Here is a 24,900-nt window from a genome sequence, read left to right as displayed (position 1 = left end):
AAAGGGAAAAATATCTCCATTTAAGGGACAGAAGACCATAAGGAGATAGATGTGGATACTCTCTAATGTGCTGTCTTGGATACTCTCTAATGTACTATCTTAGAGCTTTTCTCCCATCCTATTGCATCTTGATATCCAGTCATGTTAATTCCTATCCACTATTCAATTTTATTATTGTATCTCTATAGATTGGAGTAGCTGGGAGCCTGTTAGTGCTTCTATTAGTGCCTTGGGCAGTGTTACTTTCTTGGTGCATTAGTCCTGGGTGTAAAAGGTAGTCAAACACGATGTACAAATTTCCCATGCTAGTTGGTACAAGGTAACTCATCTTCTGACAGCTGTTTTCCCATTGACTAGAGGAAGGCATGTACTAGTGAAATTGAAGTAGATCTGTGACTGCACAGAAATTCTTTTCTCTCAGATAGTCTTCCTTTTCAGTTCTCAGTCACCTAGATTTGAAGCCTTACACTTTTTGACTCATTGTACTTTCAACCCTTCTCATGGCTTTTTATTTTTTGCTATAGCTGATATCAACCCCCCTATCTGGTTTTCAGTGGCCTATTTTATATACACCTTGCTTTTTTCCTTTAATAATGTATTTTGCAGATCTTTCCATTAGTACGTCGAGAATGTCCTCATTTTTATTTTCATAGTGGCATAGAATTCCATTGTATTGATGCATTGTAATTTATCCACTCTCTGATGAATATTCAGGTTGTTTCTAATCTTTTGCTATTACAAATAATATTACAGTGAATAACATTATATGTTCATCATCTTTGTTCATTTTCTTTTTTTTTATTGGGATGTTGTCTTTTCCTTACCCATTTCCAGGAGCTTTTTATAATTTAGGGAAATTCTTTTTATGTTTTCTCAGTTTCTTTTCTCTTTTTTTTGTTGGTTCATTCTTTCTATTATTTGTTATGTGGTTCTTTTGTGTAATAAGTGGGCTCGTGTTTGTAGTTTAATCAATGTTTTATGGCTTTGGATTATGACTCATAATTAGAAATGCCTTCTCCATTCCAAGATTTGAAAGTAATTCTCATGTATTTTCTTTGGCTACTTTTGTGATTTCACTGGAAATATGTAAATCTTTACATTTATTTGAAATACATTCTCATGAGGATTTAGAGCATGCTTTTAAATATATAGTTAACCCCTTGAACAACATAGGTTTGAACTACGTGGATCTACTTATACGTGGATTTTTTTTTTTCCTACAGTAGGCCCTCTGTTTCCAGCAAGTTTCACATAGGCCCTCCATATCCGGCAAGTTTTCATGTCCACAACCAAATGCAGATCTTAAATACTGTATTCATAGAATGTGAAACCCAAGGATATGGAGGACCAACTTTTTGTATCTGTGGGTTCCACAGGGCTAATTGTGGGTCTTGAGCATGCATGGATTTTGGTGGGGTGTCCTGGTACCAATCTCCTGTAGGTACCCAGGGACAACTGTATATATTTTTTCAGGTGACTGCCTGTTGTTCCAAACCAGTTTATTGAAGTGCCTATCTTTTCTCTCTGACTTGAGGTATATAGCATCTCTTTATTTGGGTTTATTAGTGGACTTTATCTTCAGTTCCTTTTTTCTGCATATATATATGTGTGTATATATATTTTTTTATATTTCACTTTAAGTTCTGGGATACATGTGCTGAATGTGCAGGTTTGTTACATAGGTATACATGTGCCATGGTGGTTTTCTGCTTATATTTTAGAATGGGCTTTTTTGGTTTAAAAAAACCTTTTGGTATTTTATTCATTACATTGCATGTATATTTTAACTGAGGGAGGCTTGACTGCTCTATGATGTTTCCTGTTCATGAAGATTGTATGTATTTCTACAAGCTCAAGTGTCCTTTTAGGTCCTTTGGGACAATTTAAAAGTTTTTTTGTTTTTACATTTTGTTTGTTTATTCCTAGACATTTGGTTCCTTTTTTGTTGCATTATAAATAGGCTTTTTTCCTCTTCCATTATATACTTTAATTGTTTTATGTGTGTGTATGTTATTAATTTTGTATATTAATCTTATATCTAATTATCTTACACAGTCTCTGATTATTTGTGGTATTATTTTAGTTAATTTGTTTTTGGTTGTCATGTATTCAGTTATGTCATTTGCAGTGAGTGGCAATTTTATCTCCTCCTTTCTCATTTTTATACCTACAACTTTTTTCCTACTTAGTCTTGTACCTCCAAAAATGTTAAATGAATGTTAAATAATAGTGTTCTTAATGACATTCCTTGTCTTGTTCTAAATTTAGTAATAATGCCTTTAGTATTTCCCCAATAGACGTGATTATGGCTTTGGGCTAAGACAGATGTATATTTTTTCTGTTAAGTGAGTAGCATTTTAAATCAAGAATGCTGTTGGACTTTGTCAAATACCTTTTTAGCATCTATTGAGATGATTATATCAGATTTAACATTAGTAAATGTCACTTAGGTCATTTTTGTTAATTTTTTTTTTTTTTTACTTGATCTGTCATTGGACTGAGATAAGTAATTAAAATTTATATTACAGATTCATTTCTCTTTCTACATGTATCTCCCATAATTTCTGCTTTACAGATGTTGTTGCTGTGCTATTTCATATATAGATATTTACAACTGTTACATTGTCATTGCAAATTGTGCTGTTAGCCTTTGAAAGTGCCCTTTCCTTTTTGTCTTAGTAAATGCTTTTTGGCCCCATTCCACTTTGTTTAGTAACTAGAGATGGGTACCCCCCAGCTTTTCCATTATTTATATTTGCTAGTATTACTTTATTTATTTTTTAGTTTCCAACCTTTTGGAATTACTTTTATAGGTATATCTCTTATTTTTCAGAATAGAGTTGGGTTTTACTTTATGACCTACTGTGAAAACTTTTAATAGATGAGTTAAACCTTTTATAATTACTGATATAAATTCTTTTATAATTACTGATATAGATGTATTTAGTCTTGATTTTCATATTATTTTTTCAGTTTTTCTAAATATATTTTACTATGCAATCTAGGTTTTTTGTTTATTTTGAAAAGTAGTTCTTTTCATATATAGGAAGCTTTTTTTTCTTATATTGGTAATCACAATAATTAAATCTTATGTTCCTCAATGTGTGTCATTCTACATACTGGTAGGATAATTATCTTTATTAAGATGCTGTATTATGTTAGTTTCCTATACCCACATTTGCAAGGCAGCTCATTGGAGGATCAAGTCCATAGCTCTTTACAGTCTTGCCCCAAACTAACCTTCCATCTTTATCTTCTAATGAGGCCCTACATGAACTTCAATAGCCAGGATTCACTACTCTCTTCATCCATAGAAACTACTCTGTTCATCCAACCCATGCAGTGCTCCCTGCCTTTTTTTGAACCTCTCTGTAAATTTTTCTAGTATGCTTTCTGTTAGCCTTACAGTACATGCATCATACATATTATGTACTTTTTGTACTTGATCATGAAAATCTCCCTAAGTGAATTGTAGGCTCTTGTAAGACAGAATGTATCTTGAATTTCCTGCAGACCTTACTGGGTGCAGTGCTTTCATCTTATAGGTTTTTATCTGAGGACTGCCATGAGCTTGTGGAAGAGTAGGTGGATATGTTCTTGATGAGCTGTATATGATAGAATTTTCATCAATGTGTAGAAGAGAAAGGTGAGCAGATGTTCAGTCCTGTAAGGAAAACCTTCTAGCAGCATTACTTTACAATGGATTGGATTTTCCTGTAAGCTTTCTGTCATAGCAAACATTCAATTGTAGGGTAAATGGCCATTCTGCTGGGGGTGCTGTTAAGGAGAAGGAGAAGTGAAAGGGGAAGAGTATTCTAAAATTAGGTAAACCAGGGCTCGCTTTATCTTTGTATTTCTGAATACCTACGATTTTGACCTAAATAAAGGAGAAACCATAGAGGATTTATTTATTTAATATGGGAATTGAGGAATTGACAACGATAATATGATAGGAAATTAAACAATAATACGCTTACTTTATATATAACTGAATAATCTTTGAAGTTGATGATTCTGTTTTTTGTTTGTTTGTTTGTTTTAAAGACAGCACTCACTCTGTCACCCAGGCTAGAGTGCAGTGGTGCGATTATAGTACACTGTAACCTAGAACTCCTGGGCTCAAGTGATTTTCCTGCCTCAGCCTCCCAAGAAGCTAGGACTATAGGCGTGTACCACTATGCCCTGTTAATTTTTTATTTTTGCAGTGAGAGAGGGGTCTTGCCATGCTAGCAAGGCTGGTCTCTAACTCCTGGCCTCAAGATCCTCCTGCCTCTGCCTCCCAAAGTGCTGGAATTACAGGCATGAGTCACTGTGCCTGACCTGATTCTATTTTCCATTCTCTCTTTACATCTCATGATATAAACAAAATTAAAACTTATAATATATATTTTTATGGCTTTCACATTTGATCATTTCTTAGACTACTGAAAGAGTCCTGTTAAGAAGACTGTTAGCCAGGCATGGTGGCAGTAAACAATATGTTTGTATTAGGGTTCTCTAGAAAAGCAGAACTAATAGGGTGTCTGTATGTGTGTGTGTGTGGTGTGTGTGTGTAAAGGGGAGTTTATTAAGGAGTATTAACTCATACAATCACAAGGTCCCACAATAGGCTGTCTGCAAGCTGAGGAGCAAGGAGAACCAGTCTGAATGCCAAAGCTGAAGAACTTGGAGTCAGTTGTTTGAGGACAGGAAGCATCCGACACTGGAGAAGGATGTAGGCAGGGAAGCTAAACCAGTCTAGCTTTTTCACATTTTTCTGCCTGCTTTATATCCTGGCCATGCTGGCAGCTGATTAAATGGTGCCCACCCAGATTAAGGGTGGGTCTGCCTTTCCCAGCCCACTGACTCAGATGTTAATCTCCTTTGGCAGCACCCTCACAGACATATCCAAGATTAATACGTTGCATCCTTCAAGCCAATCAAGTTGACAGTCAGTGTTAACCATCAGAAATTCACCCCTTGTCAACTTGAACCATATAAATCTCCTGAGATCATACATAATCTTTAAATAAAGACAATGATAAGGTCATAATTATGCCTAACATGATACAACTATCCTTCATACAACCAGAAACGCACCAGTCCCCAACCCAAATACTACTACATCAAGTTAACAGTACTTAAATGCTGATGTGAAGTCAATAAATCTTATGTCATGTGATAAAGGAAATAAAATGAAGATTTTTTTTTCTTTTTTTTTTTTTTTCTTTTTGAGATGAAGTCTTGCTCTTGTCACCCAGGCTGGATTGTAATAGCATGATCTTGGCTCACTGCAGCCTCCGCTTCCTGGGTTCAAGGGATTCTCCTGCCTCAGCCTCCCAAGTAGCTGGGATTACAGGCACACCACCACACCCAGCTAATTTTTATATTTTTAGTAGAGACGGGGTTTCGCCATGTTGGCCAGGCTGGTCTCAAACTCCTGACCTCAGGCGATCCACCTGCCACTGCCTCCCAAAGTGCTGGCATTATAGGCGTGAGCCACTGCACCTGGCCTTTTTTTTTCCTTTTTTTATTTTTAGATAGAGTCTTGCTCTGTCACCCAGGCTGGAGTGCAGTGGCGCAATCTCAGCTCACTGCAACCTCCACCTCTCAGGTTTGAGCCATTCTCCTGCCTCAGCCTCCTTAGTAGCTGGGATTACAGGCGCCCGCCACCACGCCCAGCTAATTTTTGTACGTTTGGTAGAGACAGGGTTTCACCATGTTGGCCAGGCTGGTCTTGAACTCGTGATCTCAGATGATCCGCCCACCTTGGCCTCCCAAAGTACTGGGATTATAGGCATGAGCCACCGTGCCTGGTCTGAAGATATTTTCTTAGTACAAGTGTATACATGCACAAAGATGTTTTTAACAAAAGAAGGAGGAAATACTCATGACAATTACAGTCCTCATTTCTGCAACTGGCCATGTGGTCGTAATTGGTATTGATGACTGCCTTCTTCTACCCATTCTGTATTTCCTTTGCCTTCAACAAGCACCTTAGCAGGTTATGGGTTTTTTTTCCTGGTGGTTGTGTTTTTTATTTTTTTCCTGGTGGAGTGACCCAAACCTTCATTCCTGAAGTGTCTGGGCCATTTGTAGTCCTGCCTGAATTGGGCTGTTGTGATTTATCACAAGGCATAGTAATACTAAGAGATGCCCTAACAGATCTCCTGTATTCCATGTATACTCTTCCTTACCTCTGTTATGGAGTAGTAGACTGATTGCATCTTCATAGTCTGAGTCAGTCACCCCAGCCAACATTGTACCTCCCTTCTTAGCCTGTTGGCTTAAAGGTAGGAGGAGCCCAAAGTGTCCAGCTGGCAACCTGAACTTCCACTTTAATGGAATTGTTGTTGTGTCATTCCTCCCTCTGGAACTAAGACCTCTAGGCCAGCAGAATGTAATGTTGTAGGAACACGAAGCAAAAATTTTGCCAGTGGATCACTAGGGGTGATGGTGAGTGGTGCCACTTCCACCCCTTGATTCCTGGACCTGTGAATCCTGGCTATGGGAGAAATAGTACCATATATTGGATGCTGATTCAGAGCATACGTGACCTTCTGGAGAACTTTGCCCGAGCCCTGCAAAGTATTATCACCTAGTTGACGTTGTAATTGTGACTTCAAAGGCCATTCCACCGTTCTGTCAATCCAGCTGCTTCGGGATGATGAGAACATGCTAACACCAGTGAATTTCGTAAGCAAGAGCCCACTGCCACACTTCTTTAGTCGTAAAGTGAGCACCTTGGTCAGAGGCAATGCTGTGTGGAATACCGTAACAGTGGATAAGGCATTCCATGAGTAGTCTTGGCAGAAGCCAGAAGCATTGTTTGCAGGATAGGCAAACCCATATCTGGAGTAAGTGTCTATTCCAGTGAGGACAAACCTCTGCCCTTTCCATGATAGAAGAGGTCCAGTATAATCAACCTGCCACCAGGTAGCTGGCTGATCACCCCAAGGAATGGTGCCTTATTGAGGGCTCAGTGTTGGTCTCTGCTGCTGGCAAATTGGGCACTCAGCAGTGGGTCAGCCTTGGTGAGTGGAAGTCCATGTTGCTGAGCCCATGTGTAACCTCCATCCCTGCCACCATGGCTACTTTGTTCATGGGGCCCACTGGGCAATGACAGGGGTGGTTGGGGAAAGAGGCTTAGTGGTATCCACAGAATGGATCATCCTATCCACTTGGTTATTAAAATCCTCCTCTGCTGAGGTCACCTATTGGTGAGCACTCACATGGGATACAAATATCTTCACAATTTTTGACCACTCAGAGAGGTCCATCCACATACCTCTTCCCCCAATTTCCTTGTCACCAGTTTTCCAATCATGCTTCTTCTAAGTCACTGACCATCCAGCCAAATCATTGGCTACAGCCCATGAATCAGTATATAATCCCATATCTGGCCATTTCACCTTCCATGCAAAGTGCACAGCCAGTTACACTGCTTGAAGTTCTGCCCGCTGGGAAGATTTCCCTTCATGCTGTCCTTTAGGGATGTCCTAGAAAGGGGCTGTGGTGCTGCAGCTGTCCACTTTTGGGTGGTGCCTGCATGTCGTGCAGAACCATCTGTGAACCAGGCCCTAATCTTCTCTTCCTCTGTCAGCTGAGCATAGGGAACTCCCCATGAGGCCATCGGTGCAGGTTGGGGACGAGAAGGTAGGGTGGCAGGAGTGGAGACCATGGACATTTGAACCACTTCCTCATGTAACTTATTTGTGCCTTCAGAACCTGCTTGAGCCTGATGATGTATGTACCACTTCCATTTAATGATGGAATGCTGCTGTGCACCACCCACTTTATGGCTAAACGGGTCAGAAAGCACCCAGTTCATGATAGGCAGCTCATGTCACATGGTGACTTGAGGACCTATAGTCAAACGTAAGTTTCCACCAAAGCTCAGTAACAGACCAAGAGCTGTCTCTCAAAAGGAGAGTAGTTATCTGCAAAAGATGGCAGGGCCTTGCTCCAAAATCCTAGAGGCCTCCACTGTGATTCACCTATAGGGGCCTGACAAAGACTACAGACAGCATCCCTATCTGCCACTGAGACCTCAAGCACCATTGGATCTGCTGGGTTACATGGCCCAAGTGGCAGAACAGCTTGCACAGCAGCCTGGACCTGTTGCAGAGCCATCTTCTGTTCTTGACTCCACTCAAAACTGGCAGCCTTTTGAGTCACTCAATAAATGGGCCAGAGTAACACACTCAAATGAGGAATGTGTTGCCTCCAAAATGCAAATAGGCCCACTAGGCATTGTGCCTGTTTCTTGATTGTAGGAGGGGCCAAATGCAGCAACTTATCCTTCACCTTAGAAGGAATATCTTGACAGGCCCCACACCACTGGAATCCTAGAAATTTTACTAAGGTAGAAGTTCCCTGAATTTTAGTTGAATTTATTTCTCATCCTTTGGCATGCAAATGTCTCACCAATAAGTCCAGTGTGTTTGCTACTTCTTGCTTTCTGGATCCAGTTAACATAATGTCATCAATGTGATGGACCAGTGTGATATCTGTGGAAGTGAAAAGTGATCAAGGTCTCTCCGAATAAGATTATGACACAAAGTTGGAGAGTTGCTATACCCCTGAGGTGGGACAGTAAAGGTATATTGCTGGCCTTGCCAGCTGAAGGCAAATTGCTTCTGGTGGGCCTTATGGACAGGAATAGAGAAAAAAAGCATTTGTGAAATCAATGGCTGCATACTGGGTACCGGGAGATGTGTTAGTTTGCAAGCAATGAAACCACATCTGGTACAGCCGCTGCAGTTGGAGTTACCACTTGGTTAAGCTTATGATAATCCACTGTCATTCTCCAAGATCCATCTGTCTTCTGCACGGGCCAGATAGGGATGTGCTGGGAATCACCACCCCTGCATCTTTCAAGTCCTTGATGGTGACACTAATCTCTGTAGTCCCTCCAAGGATGCGATATTGTTTTTGACTTACCATTTTTCTAGGTAGAGGCAGCCCTAATGGCTTCCATTTGGCCTTTCCCACCATCATTGCCCTCACTCTACCAGTCAGGGAGCCAATGTGAGGGTTCTGCCAGCTACTAAGTATGTCTCTGCCAATTAGGCATTCTGGCACCTGGAAAATGACTACAGGATGAGTCCAGGGACCCACTGGACCCACTATAAGTCAGACCTGAGCTAAAAGTCCATTAACCTGACCTCCATAAGCCCTTGCTTTAACTGGAGGACCATGATTCCCCTGGAATCAACGTCAGCTCAGATCCAGTGTCCAGTAGTCCCCAAAATGTCTGATCATTTCCCTTTCCCCAGTGCACAGTTCCCCTGGTAAAAGGCCGGAGGTCTCCTTGGGGAAGGATGGGAGAAAGATTCACTGCATAAATTGTTGGTAGTGTAGTGGGGTCCTTCCTCAGAGGGACCCAGCCTCCCCTTCATTCAAGGGATTCTGGGTCTATAAATTGGCTCAAGTCTGGAAATTGATTGAGGGGCCATGATTCTCGGTTTATAATTCAAATTAGTCTTTTGTCCATTCGACCTACAAGTTTTTTCCTTATATAAATTAAGTAGGAATACAGTAGGCTTCCTATCAATTTCACTCCTAGTAACACCGTGATTAATTAGCCAGTGCCAGAGCTCTACATGAGTCAGACTATTCTGAATAGTGTTATTCAGTGTGATAATCCAGCAGTCTTGAACGTTTTTGGCACCAGGCACTGGTTTTGTGGAAGACTGATGGGGGTGGGGAGGATAGTTTCAGGACAAAACTGCAGACTAGTACTGGTCTGCAGCCTTGGGTTTGGGGACCCCTGTGATAACCCACTTTGTACATTTAGCTCTAGTGAAATTTACCTTTTCAGAAAGATTAATCCCCAAAAGTCTTAGCTTTGTAATGATGGAGTGTGTTGAAAAGCATGGATCATGGCTTTTTAAGGGATTTCCAAAGGAGACTTTCTCTCCAAAATATTTTGAGCAGTATCATTTGAATAAGTGTATAATAGTCTTTAGAGCAGTATTTTTGGAACTGCAAACTGGGATACATTTTGGGCTTACATTCAACAGTAATTAAAAGGATAAGAATAGAAAATATTACTGTGCATTGAATGTAGTAAGGATAGGTAGTTTTGAGAAACTTTTATTTGTGTTTCTGTTTACTAGACTATGGTGTAAAGTGTATTTCTTGCTGTGAATCATGGTCAAAAAAAGTTTGAAAAGCCTCTGCTGTTAGATGATAACACACATTTGGATATTAACTTCTTAGAGGTTAGTATAGGTAGTCTCACCTATGTAAAATGTAATTGAAAATTTCTGTTGCTATGCATTTGTCAAAAAAGTCCAGTAATGATTTTAATGCTTCTCTTCAATGGAAGACAAATTCCACAGAAAGAAGGCATATCTGCATCTCTCCTGAATCTTAGAACATCAGAATCAAAAGCAGCCTTAGATTATTAGTTCAGCTTATTTATGGACAAATAGAAATCTGAGGTCAGAAGGTAGAGAAATGCATGCCTAAGTTGACACTGTGAGTGGTAGAGCTGGTACCAAAACTTAGGTCTCTTGACTCCCAACTCATAGACTGCAGAAGGTCAATTGTAGTTTAATCATAATTGTAATGTAATGGGGAGCCGAGCAAGAAGACACGAGGCAGATGAGAACTGAGGTAGCCTTTATTGGGCTCGTGGGCGAGGTTCACTGGTCCTCTAGGAGGGCCGAGGACCTAAAGTCTGGAGATTAGCCAAGAGGCACCCCAGAGGGGATTTTCGGTCTGGTTTGGACTGGGCAGCCCCCATGATCCTGAGGCGGGCAGTCCGGAGGCAACGGGAGCGTCCTCCTACTGCCACGCGAAGTGCGGGGTATAGTGGCTTCTGGGGAGGTTGGACATCTCCTAGTCCCTGGTGCTGAGGTCACAAGTGACGGACGGGGGTGGACGGGGGAAGCCGTGACGCGGCTGTGTTTTCAGGCAGGGACTCCCGGAGCCTGCAGGACGGGGGAAAACGTACCCAGCAGTGATCGAATTGAGTCTTGGATTTGGTGAAAGGGCTCCCGGCTCAGAGAGGAGGTCCTGGCTCGGGGAGAGGAGAGCCTGCCCGAACTGGCAGGGGTCTGGGAAGGGGTCTCCTCCCGGGTTTTCGGCACCAATGTAATGTAATGGGGAGCCGAGCAAGAAGACCCGAGGCAGATGAGAACTGAGGTAGCTGAAGTAGCCTTTATTGGGCTCGCGGGCGAGGTTCACCGGTCCTCTAGGAGGAGGGCCGAGGAAGTCGCGTGCGGGGCAGCTATCAGGGGCCTTTTATAGGGTGAGGTAGGCGGAGTCTGTAGGTTTCGGTTTCCTGAGTTAGGTTTCGATTTCTGAGGAATGACATGTCCAGGAGTTTGCGCAGAGCGGGGGGTTTTTGGCGGGCACGGGCTTTTTTCATAAGCTGAAAGTCTTAGTAGAAAGTGAAGGGTGGGAAGTCCTAACAAAGGACCTGCCATATCGGGTGATACTGCATGTTGGGTCTAGGTTCCTGCCTAACAATAATCTCAACTAATTGTATGTAACAGTTATAAAAACAAGCTTTTATGAGGGTTCACATTCAGAACTAAACAATGACAAATTGTTTAGTTTTTTTTTTTTTTTTAAAAACTTGATCATGCATTACTTTTAAAATTCTCTTTGGCTGTAGAATGTGAAGTTTTTAATTTGAATTACGTAAGCACATACTGTCTTTGAAACCATACTTGGGAAGTTTTGAGTTTGTTACAGGGGACTTATTTTTAAATCATTTGCCTCTTGGCTGAAATGAACTGTTACCAGATCCAAATCACCACTTAAAATTGCTTGAAATGTTTGTCAACCTCTTCATTAAAGCCCAAACAGAGCATATATTCAGTGGGCAATTTCAAAGAATCAGCATGAAGTTCAAACATTAGGAAATTAAGGACATCCTATACCCCATTACTTTAATTAATACATGTTGTAAAAATCTAAAAATCAGAAGGATTCAAGGTTTTAAGGCTGTGGATGACTCAGGGACTTGGAAGATTGCCCTTCTTACCTCTAAGGTTGATTGACTGCCTCAAAGCTCCAGAAGATAGAGAGTTAGAGAACTTTTTGTAATCCTAGCACTTTGGGAGGCAGAGGTGGGCAGATCACCTGAGGTCAGGAGTTTGAGACTAGCCTGGCTAACATGGTGAAACCTCGTCTGTACTAAAAATACAAAAATTAGCCAGACGTGGTGTTGCACACTTGTAATCCCAGCTACTTGGGAGGCTAAAGCAGGAGAATCGCTTGAACTGGGGAGGCGAAGGTTGCAGTGAGCCAAGATCGCGCCATTGCACTCCAGCTTGGACAGAAAGAGCAAAACTCTATCTCAAAAGAAGAAAAGAGAGAGCAAGAGAACTTTTTTTGTTTTTCAGTTCTGTTTTTTAGAAAAATGAGTTCTCTTCCTTTGTCCCTGCTTGTTGGTCTTATCTCTCTACCTCCTAAATGGTCTTGAGGATTAAAGTAAACAGTATATTCCTAATTGTGCCAATGCGTATTTCTTCTTTCTGTACCTCAATCTCACAGCAAGTACAAAAGTGAGGACAGATGTGAGCAAAGGAGATAGATTCCTAAATTCAGATTTCCTTTTAACACACCAAGGTCATTCTCTGATTAGCTTTTTGGTAAAAGTGCTTAGAAAGCTGAACTACTACGTGGTAGTGATGAAAATCAACCTTAGTGACCCTTAATATGTAAGAAAGCTTTGAAACTGTCACTGGGGGTATTTTAGACTAAATGAGAGATAAATCTGTTTGCTTTACAAAGCTAGTTAAAACAGTATGTGGCAGATGGGGCAGCATTAAAGATTCTTCTAATGATCATTTATTAGGATAGGCACCTCAACAAGTATATGGCCTCTCAAGGACTACTTCTGATTGATATTTAGAATTAGTTTGGTTAGAAGTAATGATGTAATTTTTAAAACACAGAGGTTTATTATTTTTTTGGAGACAGGAGTTTCACTCTTGTTGCCCAGGCTGGAGTGCAATGGCACGATCTTGGCTCACAGCAACCTTCGCCTCCCAGGTTCCAGTGATTCTCCTGCTTCATCATCCCAAGTAGCTAGGATGACAGGCATCCACATCCATGCCTGGCTAATGTTTTGTATTTTTAGTAGAGACAGGTTTTCACCATGTTGGCCAGGCTGCTCTCGAACTCCTGACCTCAGGTGATCTGCCTGCCTCGGCCTCCCAAAGTGCTGGGATTACAGGTGTGAGCTACTGTGCCCAGCCAAAAAATACAGATCTTTAAAGTCAGCAGTGGATTAATACTTGGGATGTATATAGTAATAGAATCATTAGGGGATTTGGTAATGAAAATATTTTTACCCAAGAATATGTACAGTACTCAAGAATAAGAAACTAGGAAGTCTTAGAGTAATTCTGGAACTAAGTGAATGTAGAAAATAAGTAACCCAAGGTTTCACTGAAGACAGTTTTTCCTTAAAGGCCATTTACTTACCCAAAAACAGTCAGGGCCACATGTTTAGTGATGAAATAAAGGCATTCTTTGACATATAGGAGATATTTTCCTCATACTTTGAAGTATAGAAATGTGTGTGCCAACAGCAACAGCTAGTAAAAGGGCTAAAGATTGTTATATGTTAGCTGGATGTGGTGGCACATGCCTGTAGTCCCAGCTACTTGGGAGGCTGAGGTGGGAGGATTGCTAGAGCCCAGGAGGTGGAGGTCGCAGTGAGCTGAGATCATGCCACTGCACTCCAGCCTAGGTGACAAAGCAAGATCTTGTCTCAAAAAAAAAAAAAAAAAATTATATAATTTAGGAGGTACCACAATCTGTTGAGTATAAACTTTGAAAAATTGTTTAAAAGTTAATGAAAACATTGGTATTTCCAAAGTTTAGTATACCAATACTATAGCTCACCTGCTATAGTATATTGCCTGAGTTTCTGTCCCTGTCTTGCTTCTCTATTCCTCCTTTATCTCCCAAATACTTGACTCGTTGTACTTAACTCCTTGTCTCAGAGTCTACTTCTGTGGGGAGGCCAAATGAAGATAGGCTATCATTGTTTTCTGTAAAATTTCCTGTCATCTGATATGGCAGCTTGCATCCTCATGGTGTCATGTTACAAAATGTTTCTCTGTAGCCAGTGTTTCTTATGCACTAGCTTCTTGGACTTGATTAGATTGAGATAATGTTCAAATTGGTTGTTGTTAAGAATATTTACAAGTGGTGCTTTCTGTTTTATATTTGCATCCCATCAAGAAGCAGAATACTTGGTTGTCCCACTTTTAGTGATGTTAAAAGATTGTTCAGTAACAGTGTGGATACACATTCATTCTGCACTAAAATTAATTCAAAGCTTCATGAAAGCCCAGGCAAAAAGAGAGTACTGACATACAAGTAATCTCATGGTTTAATGCCCAGCAGTTATCTTCTTTAGAGAGTATATAATGACTTTGCAGGAATTGTGGATGACTCTTAAAATATTTGAATGAGAGAACCTTCTTTCTCTCTCTTAATTTTAATGTAGAAAATGAAGTTCATAAGATTAATGTAACCATGTACAAATTACGTTTTTCACAGTGTCTAGCATGTTGACACTGTGATGACTCAGTGAAATATTTGTGGAATGGGTAAGTGAACAAAAGATGTATGTACCGACGTGTATGTAGATTCTCTTAAGGTAACATTCTCTCATCAAGTATCCTGGGTAAGAATTACAGTGCAGCACAAAGTAGAATGGTCACAATTCTTATCTTGACTTCTCTTCAATTCTCATGCTTTGTTAGTACTGCCATTGCTAGAAGTTTGAGTTTTAGAAGAGCAAAATGTGGTGATTTTAAGAGAATAATTTTTTCCACACATTGAGAAGTTCACCCCCAGCTCTGAAAAGCTTTTTATAACAAAAATATCCTCTTCGAAGGTCAGAGAAAAATACATTGTCTATTCCAGGTAAATTAGTTAATCTCAATTTTAAATACACTGAAGAACGAAACACAGATAACATCAGTTTTTAATGGAAATTCATGCATGATCAAATAACTAAAATTCAAGAAAAAGTATGAATTGCAACAGATTTTGTTTCTTTTTATTTGTCCATGATTGTTTTTATTGGCAGGATTTGAGATTAAGGGTTTGCATTATCTATATTTGAACTTTTTGGGGGTATGGTATTTGTTTTCTCAAATTTCTGCATCATATTTTGACTTATTTAACGAAGAAATCTTATAATTCTTCTAGTGTTTCTTTATAAATGCAGATTGGTTCTCACATGACCAAGATGGGTTGCACCGATGCTATAGTAAGGTTGTACTGCTGAACAATTTAAGGGTTAAAGTAGCTTCCCAGTGTTATTCTATATTTAGTCCTATTTTTCCCCTCTCTTTGAACTTCTAGTTCATTATAATGCTTTTGGGAATGTGAATAGTGTGAGATATGCCTTGATTGATACCCAACTTCAAGCCCTTATAGTTCCTGTCAGCCTCAACTTCTTTTCTCCAGGGACATTTCAACATCTCCTGCTCCTTGAAGCCAACTGGAAACCTTTATACTTCTCTTGCCTGCCAGCTTAATGCAAAACTGAAAGTAAGAGTGGACTGATTGGAGTCAGAGAAGTGGCCCCCAGGGAGGAGAAGCAGCCTAGGTCTCAGGGCATTGGGACTTGGCAGATGGTAGGCTGACTTGTCAATCTAGATTAGAAATGGAAGATAACTGTTGTCTGGTCCATTGCTTGTTTTTTGCTATAGGAGAGACATAGTTTGTAAAGAAAGGGCTCTGAGAATCTCCCAACAGAAAGGCAAGTCAGTGAAAGATTTAGCAAAAATACACTAAGCTATTGCAGCAGAATGCCTAGCAGATGTACTGCTAACTGAGAACAGTAATGCCACAGGGAAAGAAATATCCCCTATCGAAGCTTCTATTTTATGACAGTGATTTCATGCAGAAATATCTGTTTAAGCTATTTTTTTTGAGCAGAAGACAGTATACTTTAAAAAATTAACATCTATGTACATCTCTGATAGGTTATAGATTCATTCTACATTTTTCTAAAAGCACAGCAATTTGCATGTCAATGCATTGTCACAGATGAGTCTTACTTGTACTGGTGTTCATATTTGAGGATCAAAAACATCGTACAGAGTTTAAAATGAATTTACACGCTTGCTCCTAGAGTAAAAAAAATTTCTTTCCAAAACAGTGTTCCTGAACTTTAGTATGCATAGGAATCAACTGGGCATCTTACTGGAATAGAGCTTCTCATTCAGTAGGTCTGGAGTGGGGCCTAGTATTCTCTATTTCTCACAAGCTCGTAGGTGATACCAGTGTGGCAGTTTCAGAGACCACACTTGAAATATCAAGGTTTTAAGATATTGAGCTCTAAATAAACAAACTCACTAGAAATACTTCTTGTTTTCTAAACTCATTTACTAGGATATTCTAAGAAATTACACTTGACGCCTAGCTAATGCTTCTATGAATTAGAAATCTTATTAACAGAAGTAGTATTTGATAACCTGTTTTACCTGACGTTTTATTAGCTTCTAGTCCTGAAAGTCTCAAATCATTTATTTTCATGACTGAATTAACAACCTCAAATTATAATACCATACAAGAAGTGTCAAATTTTTATCCACTAATGTAATATAACTCTTCTTCTGTTTTGTGGTAGTTTATGGATGATTTGCTTTCTTCTACTGCCCAGCTTTATTAGGGTATAATTGACAAAAATTGTGTATATTTATGATGTACAATGAGGTATTTTGATATGTGTATATATTGTTAAATGATTACGTCAAGCTAATTACCATATCTATCACGTCACATATTTTTTTTTTGTTGTGAGCATATTTATTATAGAATCTCTTAGCAGTTTTCAAGTATATAGTACAATAACGCATGGCTTGATGATGGGGATATGTTCTGAGAAATGTGTCATGAGGTAATTTCGTCATTGTGCAAATGTTATAGAATATACTTACACAAACCTAGATGGTATGGCCTACTACACATCTGGGCTATATGGAATAGCCTATTAGGCTACTTGTATAGTATGTTACTAAATATTGTAGACAATTGTAATACAATGGTATTTGTGTATCTAAATGTAGAAAAGACAGTAAAAATATAGTATAAAAGATAAAAAAGTTATATACATGTATAGGGCACTTAACATGAATGAAACTTGCAGGACTGGAAGTTGCTGTGGGTGAGTCAGTGAGTGATGAGTGAATGAGAAGGCCTAGGTTATTACTGTACATTACTGTAGCCTTTATAAACTTAGGTAATACTAAACTTATTTTAAAATATCTTTTTTCTTTAATACTAAATTAACTTTAGCTTACTGTAACTTTTTAACTATATGTTTTAATTTTTAACTTCTGACTCTTTTATAATAATATGGAGGTTAAAATACCAGCACATTACATAGCTGTACAAAAGCATTTTTCTTTATAACCTCATTCTGTTTGCTTTTTTTATTAAAATATTTTTTTCTTTTTAGCTTTTTTGTTGAAAACCAAGACAAAAACACACACATTAGCCTAGACCTACACAGGGTCAGGATTATCAAGACGTCAAGAGGCTCCAGGAATTTTTCAGCTTCATTATAATCTTATGGGACCACTGTCATATATGTAGCCTCTCATTAACCAAAACATTGTTATGCAGTGTGACGGTATGTGCTGAAGTGTCTGGAAATCATACCAAAGAACAGCTGGGGGAATCAGAAGAAATTACTAGGGGTTTATGGCAACTGTTAAGTAGTGATGAAGAGGGGTTTCTGCAATAGGTGGGAAGATCCTTTGTGAGATTCCTTCTAAGTCTGTGACTCATCACCAAGTGGTGTGCTTTTTGTTATTATATAATTAAAACCAAATTATAGTATAGACTTTATTTTTATTTGATAACCTCATTTTCCTCAAACATATTAAAATGTTTGTTCTCAATTTCCATTTCGGGACCTTTTCCTCCTACTTCTCATATCCAATATCGTCTCTCTAAATTCTTAGTGTGTTAACATCATCTACCTATTCATCCATCTAGTCATTCATTTAGTTCATATTTGAATGTTTCTTGTGTACAAACAGGGTACAGTGATCTGTGGGATACAAAATTGAATAAAGTGGTCTCTACTTTCAAGGTACTCCCAGTCTGTTGGAGGAAGTAAGACACCAGCACAAATAACTGATTTAAGGATGGAATTAATGTGTTTCTTTAAGACAGAATAATTACACCCTATAGAAAGTGCTCTCAGTTTTCAGAGCAAGGAGGGATCCAAATTTTTAATAACCATCTAACGGAAGAAAATATTCTTTCCTTGCTGAAGAAGCTCCTGTTATTGAAAGCTAGCCTTTCAGTTTTATTAGTCTTTTAAGTGCATTTGGATATGGTATTTGCCATTTTACTCGTATGCCTTTTTATATAAGATCCCGTCACGAGGCTGAAATGTAATAGTTGATATAGTAAATGCATGGAGGACTTATCTAATGAATTATGGGAGATGATTAAAGATGCCACTCTGCTCTGCTTTCTTGGCAAGAAAATGAGCTAATAAACTGGAAAGAATGACCAAGTTGTAAAATACTTCCTAAGTTCATATCTGTATATTTGTATATGATGTCTAAATATTTCATCATTAGAGACTATATTCTTCATAACTATTGAGATCTATGAAAATTTCCATATGTTTTTGTTTTTAACATAAATTTAGAAGTTTTATTCAAGTCTAAATTGAAAAAAATATTAATGATCCCTATCAAAAGCTTTATGGTCTGGAGTTATACTTTATTTTACTTAAGCACTATAGCATTTGACACATGAAGATGTTTTCCTGGGAGAATCTTGTTGCTGCCCAGGGCTGACATGAAAAGAAACAATTTGTCAGACTAGTGGAGCTTACTAACAGTTCAAATAAACAACACGTTTTTCCCTTCATACTGCATATTAATAGAAATGTTAATGATAAGCTAACAGGAAAATGCCTCCTTTACACCCTACAGGGAGCAGAGATTACTGGGTCAGAGAGTTTTCTTGCTTTGGGCCCTCTTAACAAACACAACTGTTAGCAAAATACCAATCTTACCACTTGCATATTTATTAGCACAGTGTGTTTAAAGTAACAGTTATCTATTTAATACAGCCAAATTGATCATTGCCTCATTTTTGCCATTACTTAGCATGTAAATGTTTTTCCCATGTAAGTGTTTCAAGATAAAATGCTATTTTCCTGTCTTTCTCTCTCTCTTTTTTTTTTTTTTTTTTTGTGAGACAGGGTCTGTTCTGTCATCTAGGCTGGAGTGCAGTGGCACAATCATAGCTCACTGCAAACTCGAACTTCTGGGTTCAAGTGATCCAGTGGCCTTAGCCTCCCCAGTAGCTAGGAATGCAGGCATGTGCCACCATGCCTGGCTAATTTTTTAAGTGTTTTTGTAGAGACAAGGTCTTGCTATGTTGCCTAGGCTGGTCTTGAACTTCTGGCCTCAAGGGGTCCTCCTGCCTTGGCCTCCCGAAGTGCTGGGATTATAGGCATGAGCCACTGTGCCCAGCTAGCAAAAAACTATTAACTTTAGATTTTAAACATATATTCATTCTCTCTACATATTTTGATAGATGATAACTCTTCAAAAATATTTCAGAATAACCAAAAGAGTAGATTTGGAGCCCAACACAAAGAAATGATAGATGTTTGAGCAATGGATATCCCACTTACCCAGATTTGAGGCAGCACACACCATGCTCTATGCATTTGTGCCCTCAGTACCTAGTAGACACTGTAAATATTATTGAATTATTTAATGACTTGACTTTGATAATGCCAACTTCATTGTTCTATGATAATATTTTTCTGCCTTCTTGAGTTTTTCTTTAGCACACAAGTGTAAAATCTTGCTGTTACCAATATTATTGGGATCCACAGTTATGTAGAACTGGTCAGATACTTATGAAGGCAGGATCTGTTATGAAGACATTGATAATGTAGAGTAGAAAAGATTTCTTACCCATCTCTAGGTCATATCTGAGACTCCTATAATAAAAGGTAGACTAACAAGAGAAAAGCATACAAATTTATTTAATATAAGTTTTACATGACATGGGAGCCTTCAGAAATTACAACCCAAAGAAGTGGGAAAAACTTTAAAAATTCATAGGTTGATGAAGAGTGAACAGTTGTACAGACATAAGACTGGACAAAGCGGTTATGATCTAATAGTAATAAACTGAGGGAACTGTTAGTTCAGATTCTTCTTGGCATCTCTGTGTCCTCAGAGATTGGGATATTCCTTTTCTCAGGGTCTAGAGGATATGTCTCTTAGGGGGAGTCTTAAGACCTACTTTAGAGAAATGTCAGAGAATTATTTTATGACCTGTTTAGGGGAGAAGGGCAGGAGAAGGTCAGGGAGACCTTTTTGCTTCTGTTTCCTCAAATGCCAACGTGCCGTATTTTGGAGTAATGTGTCCTAAACCCCATCAGTAGTAACTAATGACTAGTGAGGGAAGTCTGATCTTTACAGTTAATGTTTGAGGCACTGAAAATAATGAAATTAGTTTTATAAGTCAAATATTTAGAGATTTGCAATTATTTAGCCTACTTTTAGGAGAGTATAATTTATTGGTTGCTAACAGACATGATAGTTATTGGCTACACCGTTACAGTAATTTAAAAATAAGACTTAGTGTTATCCTTAGGCCTTTCCTAAGAAAAGAATAAGTCTATAGAAATATATATATAATATATAATTATATATAATACATTATATAATTATATTATATAATATAATGTATTATATTATATAATATATATTATATAATAATTTATATATATTATATAATATATAATATAATATATATTATAAATTATATATAATATATAATTATATAATAATTTATATATAATATACATATATATATGGTTTCACCATATTGGCCAGGATGGAGAGTCTCAATCTCTTGACCTCATGATCTGCCCGCCTTGGCCTCACAAAGTTCTAGGATTACAGGCATGAGCCACCGCACCCAGCCCAGAAATATTTTTAAAATTTAGCTGGGCTTATTTATATACTAGCATCATTGTATCTCTTTATAGCATTTAGATTGAATTGTTGGTGAATTAGAAAAGTTTTAAGTCTGTTGTAAGTGCTGAAGTATTCAGGAAATGGGTGGGCAAAGGAATAGTCTTCAGCACTTTGATGAGAGCCTGACGTTAGTTGTCATTCAGTAAAAAGCAGTGATTTAGTAAGTCAATTTCCATACACAAACTCTATTTCAAACAAAAAACTCTCCAGGCAGCAAACACCAAGTGATTAAAGTTGGAAACTAAAAATAAAATACACTAAATTTTACTTTTTAAAATACGTAAACGTTTAGTTTAGTTTAAAATTTAAAATTTAAAATTTTAAAAATGCTAGTTTAGTTTAAAATTTTATATTTTCTTTGTTTTGCAGATGGCTAAGATTTTCTTTGATAAACTTGAATTTTGGATTTCAGGTTCATTAAAGTGCAAAAACATTCTTATTTTCTTTTTAATAGCCTCTCACGTAACACATTGTTATCACCAATAAGTGAAAATTATACAGGAAGGGCTTTTGGTTTACAACTTGCAAAAGTCTTTCTTGCATTCTTCATTATTTTCTTCTGTCTTAGAAACACGGCAGGATAGAATCAGCAGACTTAGCGTTGGTTTTTATATTTATACTTGAAACACTGATAATCTCACACATTTTTTCTTGTGGCGCTAAAGTTCTTGAAAGTATTAATTTGAAAAGATATGTATATTCTCAGTTTTTCTAATTCCTTAGAAGCTATTTTGTATATTTGCAAGTATAGAAAGTTTTATTTGATCAATTTCTAGGTTTGAGAAGCTAGTATTTCTCCTATTTCATTTATCTAGTGAAAGATTAGACTAGATAATAAAGATTCAATTCAGTTGATATATAATTTTCTAAGGAACAAGTGGAATCAACTTTATTTATTTTTAGACTTTCCGCTTTTACGTATTTGCCTTTTGTGGACACATTTATTAATTTCTCATTTTTTAAATTTTCAGGTAACTTGGGTTTTTACTCCTGTAACAACTGAAATAACAAGTCTTGATACAGAGAATATAGATGAAATTTTAAGTAAGTACCTCAATATTTTTTAAGTGTACTCTTCTCTATAGAGAGTTAGTTTACAACTCTCTCTCTAAAAAAAACACACACAATAAAATCGCAGCTAGCACAGATCAAGAGCTGGCATTCTGATTAATTCCATGACTTTCTGAATTATCAAAGCACTTTTGGTTACTTTTCGTCTTTTTTATTTCTTTGACTTGATGTAGATACCATTCTTAACAATTCATGAAATGTTTTGATAATCCTACTTAGAGACCAGTAGTTCTCGCTGTACAGTACTAAATGTTAATGACCTTGGGACACAGTCTAGACTTTTTTTTCTTTTTTCCCTTTAATTAGATCGCCTACTCTGATCTCTTTTATTGTTATTGGTCCAGTTAAGTTCAGTACTATTTTTATTTTTTGTTTTAGAGAAAGGGTCTTGCTTTGTCACCCAGACTGGAGTGCAGTAACATGATAATATTATAGCTCTCTTCAACCTTGACCTCCTGGGCTCAAGCAATCCTCTTTCCTCAACCTTCCAAGTTAGCTAGGACTACAGGTGTGCTCCACTGCACCTAGCTAATTTTAAATTTTTCTTGTAGAGACATGGTCTCGCTGTGTTGCCCAGGCTGGTCTCGAACCCCTGGCCTCAAGCAGTCCTCTCATCTTGACCTCCCAAAGTGCTGGGATTACAGGCATGAGCCACCACACTTGGCCTGATAAGTTTTTTGCTGAATGGTTTGTTTGCTGACAATGTGGTTATGGATATAATTAACTTGAGAAACCATTTCTTGTTTTTTAAAAATAGTAAAGGAAAGCTGAAGATGTGGTTGATAGAAAATAATAACTTAGGAGCTTTAAGAAAATGTACAGTGTGCATAAATAATTTCTTTTTTTAACCATCCATCTTACGCATGTGATAGAGGCAAAAGGAGTTACAACATTCATTGAGTGTAATATATTATGTTCCTGGAACTTTAAATGCTAAAAGTCTATTCCTGTCTTATGGAGTCTCTTTAGAGGAGTGGTTCCATAAACTTTAGCACGTATCAGAATCACCTGGAACACTTTTTAATATCTATACTGCTAGGAAACTGCTAGACCCCTACCTAAGGATTTGCATGTCTGTGAGTTCCCAGGTGATGTTGGTGTTTCTCGTCCAGGAACCACAGTTTGTGAATCATTGCTTTAGAGCAAATAAGCAAGTATATAAAAAGTAACTTGATGGTAAAAAGGAAAGAAAGGAATTGAAACTCACATATCATTCTCACTTCTGTCATCTTTCAAATTCTAGAATATCTTTGTTTTTTTCATGAGTGCTTGAGGAGTTTAAGTTTCTCTGAATTAGGGTTAGGCAAAAAGCGCTACATCTTTCTCATGTCTTTACATCGTGATATGCAAATGATGCTGTTATTTTTGTAGGAGGGAATAACTGTTAAATGGATAGGAACCAAAAACGTGGCGTCTTGTGCAACACTGTTAGTTGTAGATTACTTGTTGCAACTAGGTGGGATATGTGAGGTTTAGAAATAACTTAGTTATACAGGTCTTTTCTGTGATATGGGATTTTGTTTGCAGAACTAATTCTCAGTTGTGAATATGGAAGATCAAAAAATAAAATACAGATCATTCCACTTTACTTTTTATGATAGTAGCTTACTTGCCTTATCTGGGCTTAATTTCCCATTTGCTTTAAATTCATTTAAGATGCAATGAACGGAGCCCGGTGTGATGGCTTATGCCTGTAATCCCAGCACTTTGGAAGGTTAAGGTGGGAGGTTGCTTGAGGCCAGGAGTTCAAGACCAGCCTGGGCAATATAACCAGATCCTGTCTCTACAAAAAAATTCGAAAATTAGCCAGGTGAGGCCGAGGCGGGCGGATCACAAGGTCAGGAGATCGAGACCATCCTGGCTAACATGGTGAAACCCCGTCTCTACTAAAAATACAAAAAAAAATTAGCCTGGCATGGTGGCAGGCGCTTGTAGTCCCAGCTACTCGGGAGGCTGAGGCAGGAGAATGGTGTGAACCCGGGAGGCAGAGCTTGCAGTGAGCCGAGATCACGCCATTGCACTCCAACCTGGGCAACAGAGTGAGACTCTGTCTCAAAAAAAAAAAAAAAAAAAAAAAGGCCGGGCGCGGTGGCTCACGCCTGTAATCCCAGCACTTTGGGAGGCTGTGGCGGGCGGATCACAAGGTCAGGAGATCGAGACCACGGTGAAACCCCATCTCTACTAAAAATACAAAAAATTAGCTGGGCGCGGTGGCGGGCGCCTGTAGTCCCAGCTACTGGGGAGGCCGAGGCAGGAGAATGGCGTGAACCCAGGAGGCGGAGCTTGCAGTGAGCCAAGATCGCGCCACTGCACTCCAGCCAGGGGGAGAGAGCGAGACTCCGTCTCAAAAAAAAAAAAAAAAAAAAGTTAGCCAGGTGTGGTGGTGTTTGCCTGTAGTCCTAGCTACTTGGGAGGGTGAGGTGGGAGGATCACGTCAACCCAGGAGTTTGAGGCTGCACTGGATTTTGATCATGCCACTGCACTCCAGCCTGGGCAACAGAGTGAGACCCAGTCTCCTTAAAATAAAAGATGCAGTGAACTTATAAAGCATACAGAGAAAAGAGACAAAGTTTCCCATAAATTCTATAAGCTGTCCATGACTCTAGGTTTCTGAGTGAGAGATAATAGTTACTGTGTTTTTTTAAGTGGACCCTTATATTGGACAAAGATCATAATGAAACTGTATCTTTAATTATGTAAAAATTATTACAAATAACTTAGTTTATTTGGTTTTGTCTTTCAATTTCAGACAATGCTGATGTTGCTTTAGTAAATTTTTATGCTGACTGGTAAGTAATCTTATTGTTTGGGTTTGGGTTTGTTTTTA

General features: G+C 38.4%; 2 protein-coding genes across 3 annotated transcripts in view; one reads left to right on the top strand and one right to left on the bottom strand.

Annotated features, from left to right (window-relative positions):
* LOC105480966 (endoplasmic reticulum protein 44) overlaps positions 1-24,900 on the top strand; it is a 116,158-nt gene that overhangs the window by 16,423 nt on the left and 74,835 nt on the right. Inside the window, exons 2-3 of the mRNA XM_011740185.2 lie at positions 21,974-22,046; positions 24,823-24,862. Of these exons, the coding sequence (XP_011738487.1) occupies positions 21,974-22,046; positions 24,823-24,862 (113 nt within the window). The remainder of the gene's footprint in view (positions 1-21,973; positions 22,047-24,822; positions 24,863-24,900) is intronic.
* Positions 1-24,900, bottom strand: part of LOC105480968 (inversin) — a 321,354-nt gene that overhangs the window by 254,678 nt on the left and 41,776 nt on the right. The window lies entirely within an intron of this gene.

The sequence above is a fragment of the Macaca nemestrina genome, chromosome 14 (genome assembly GCF_043159975.1).
Source record: "Macaca nemestrina isolate mMacNem1 chromosome 14, mMacNem.hap1, whole genome shotgun sequence".
Taxonomy (NCBI): Eukaryota; Metazoa; Chordata; class Mammalia; order Primates; family Cercopithecidae; genus Macaca; species Macaca nemestrina.
Note: the sequence above shows the minus strand (reverse complement) of the source record. Positions and strands in the feature narration are given on the sequence as shown.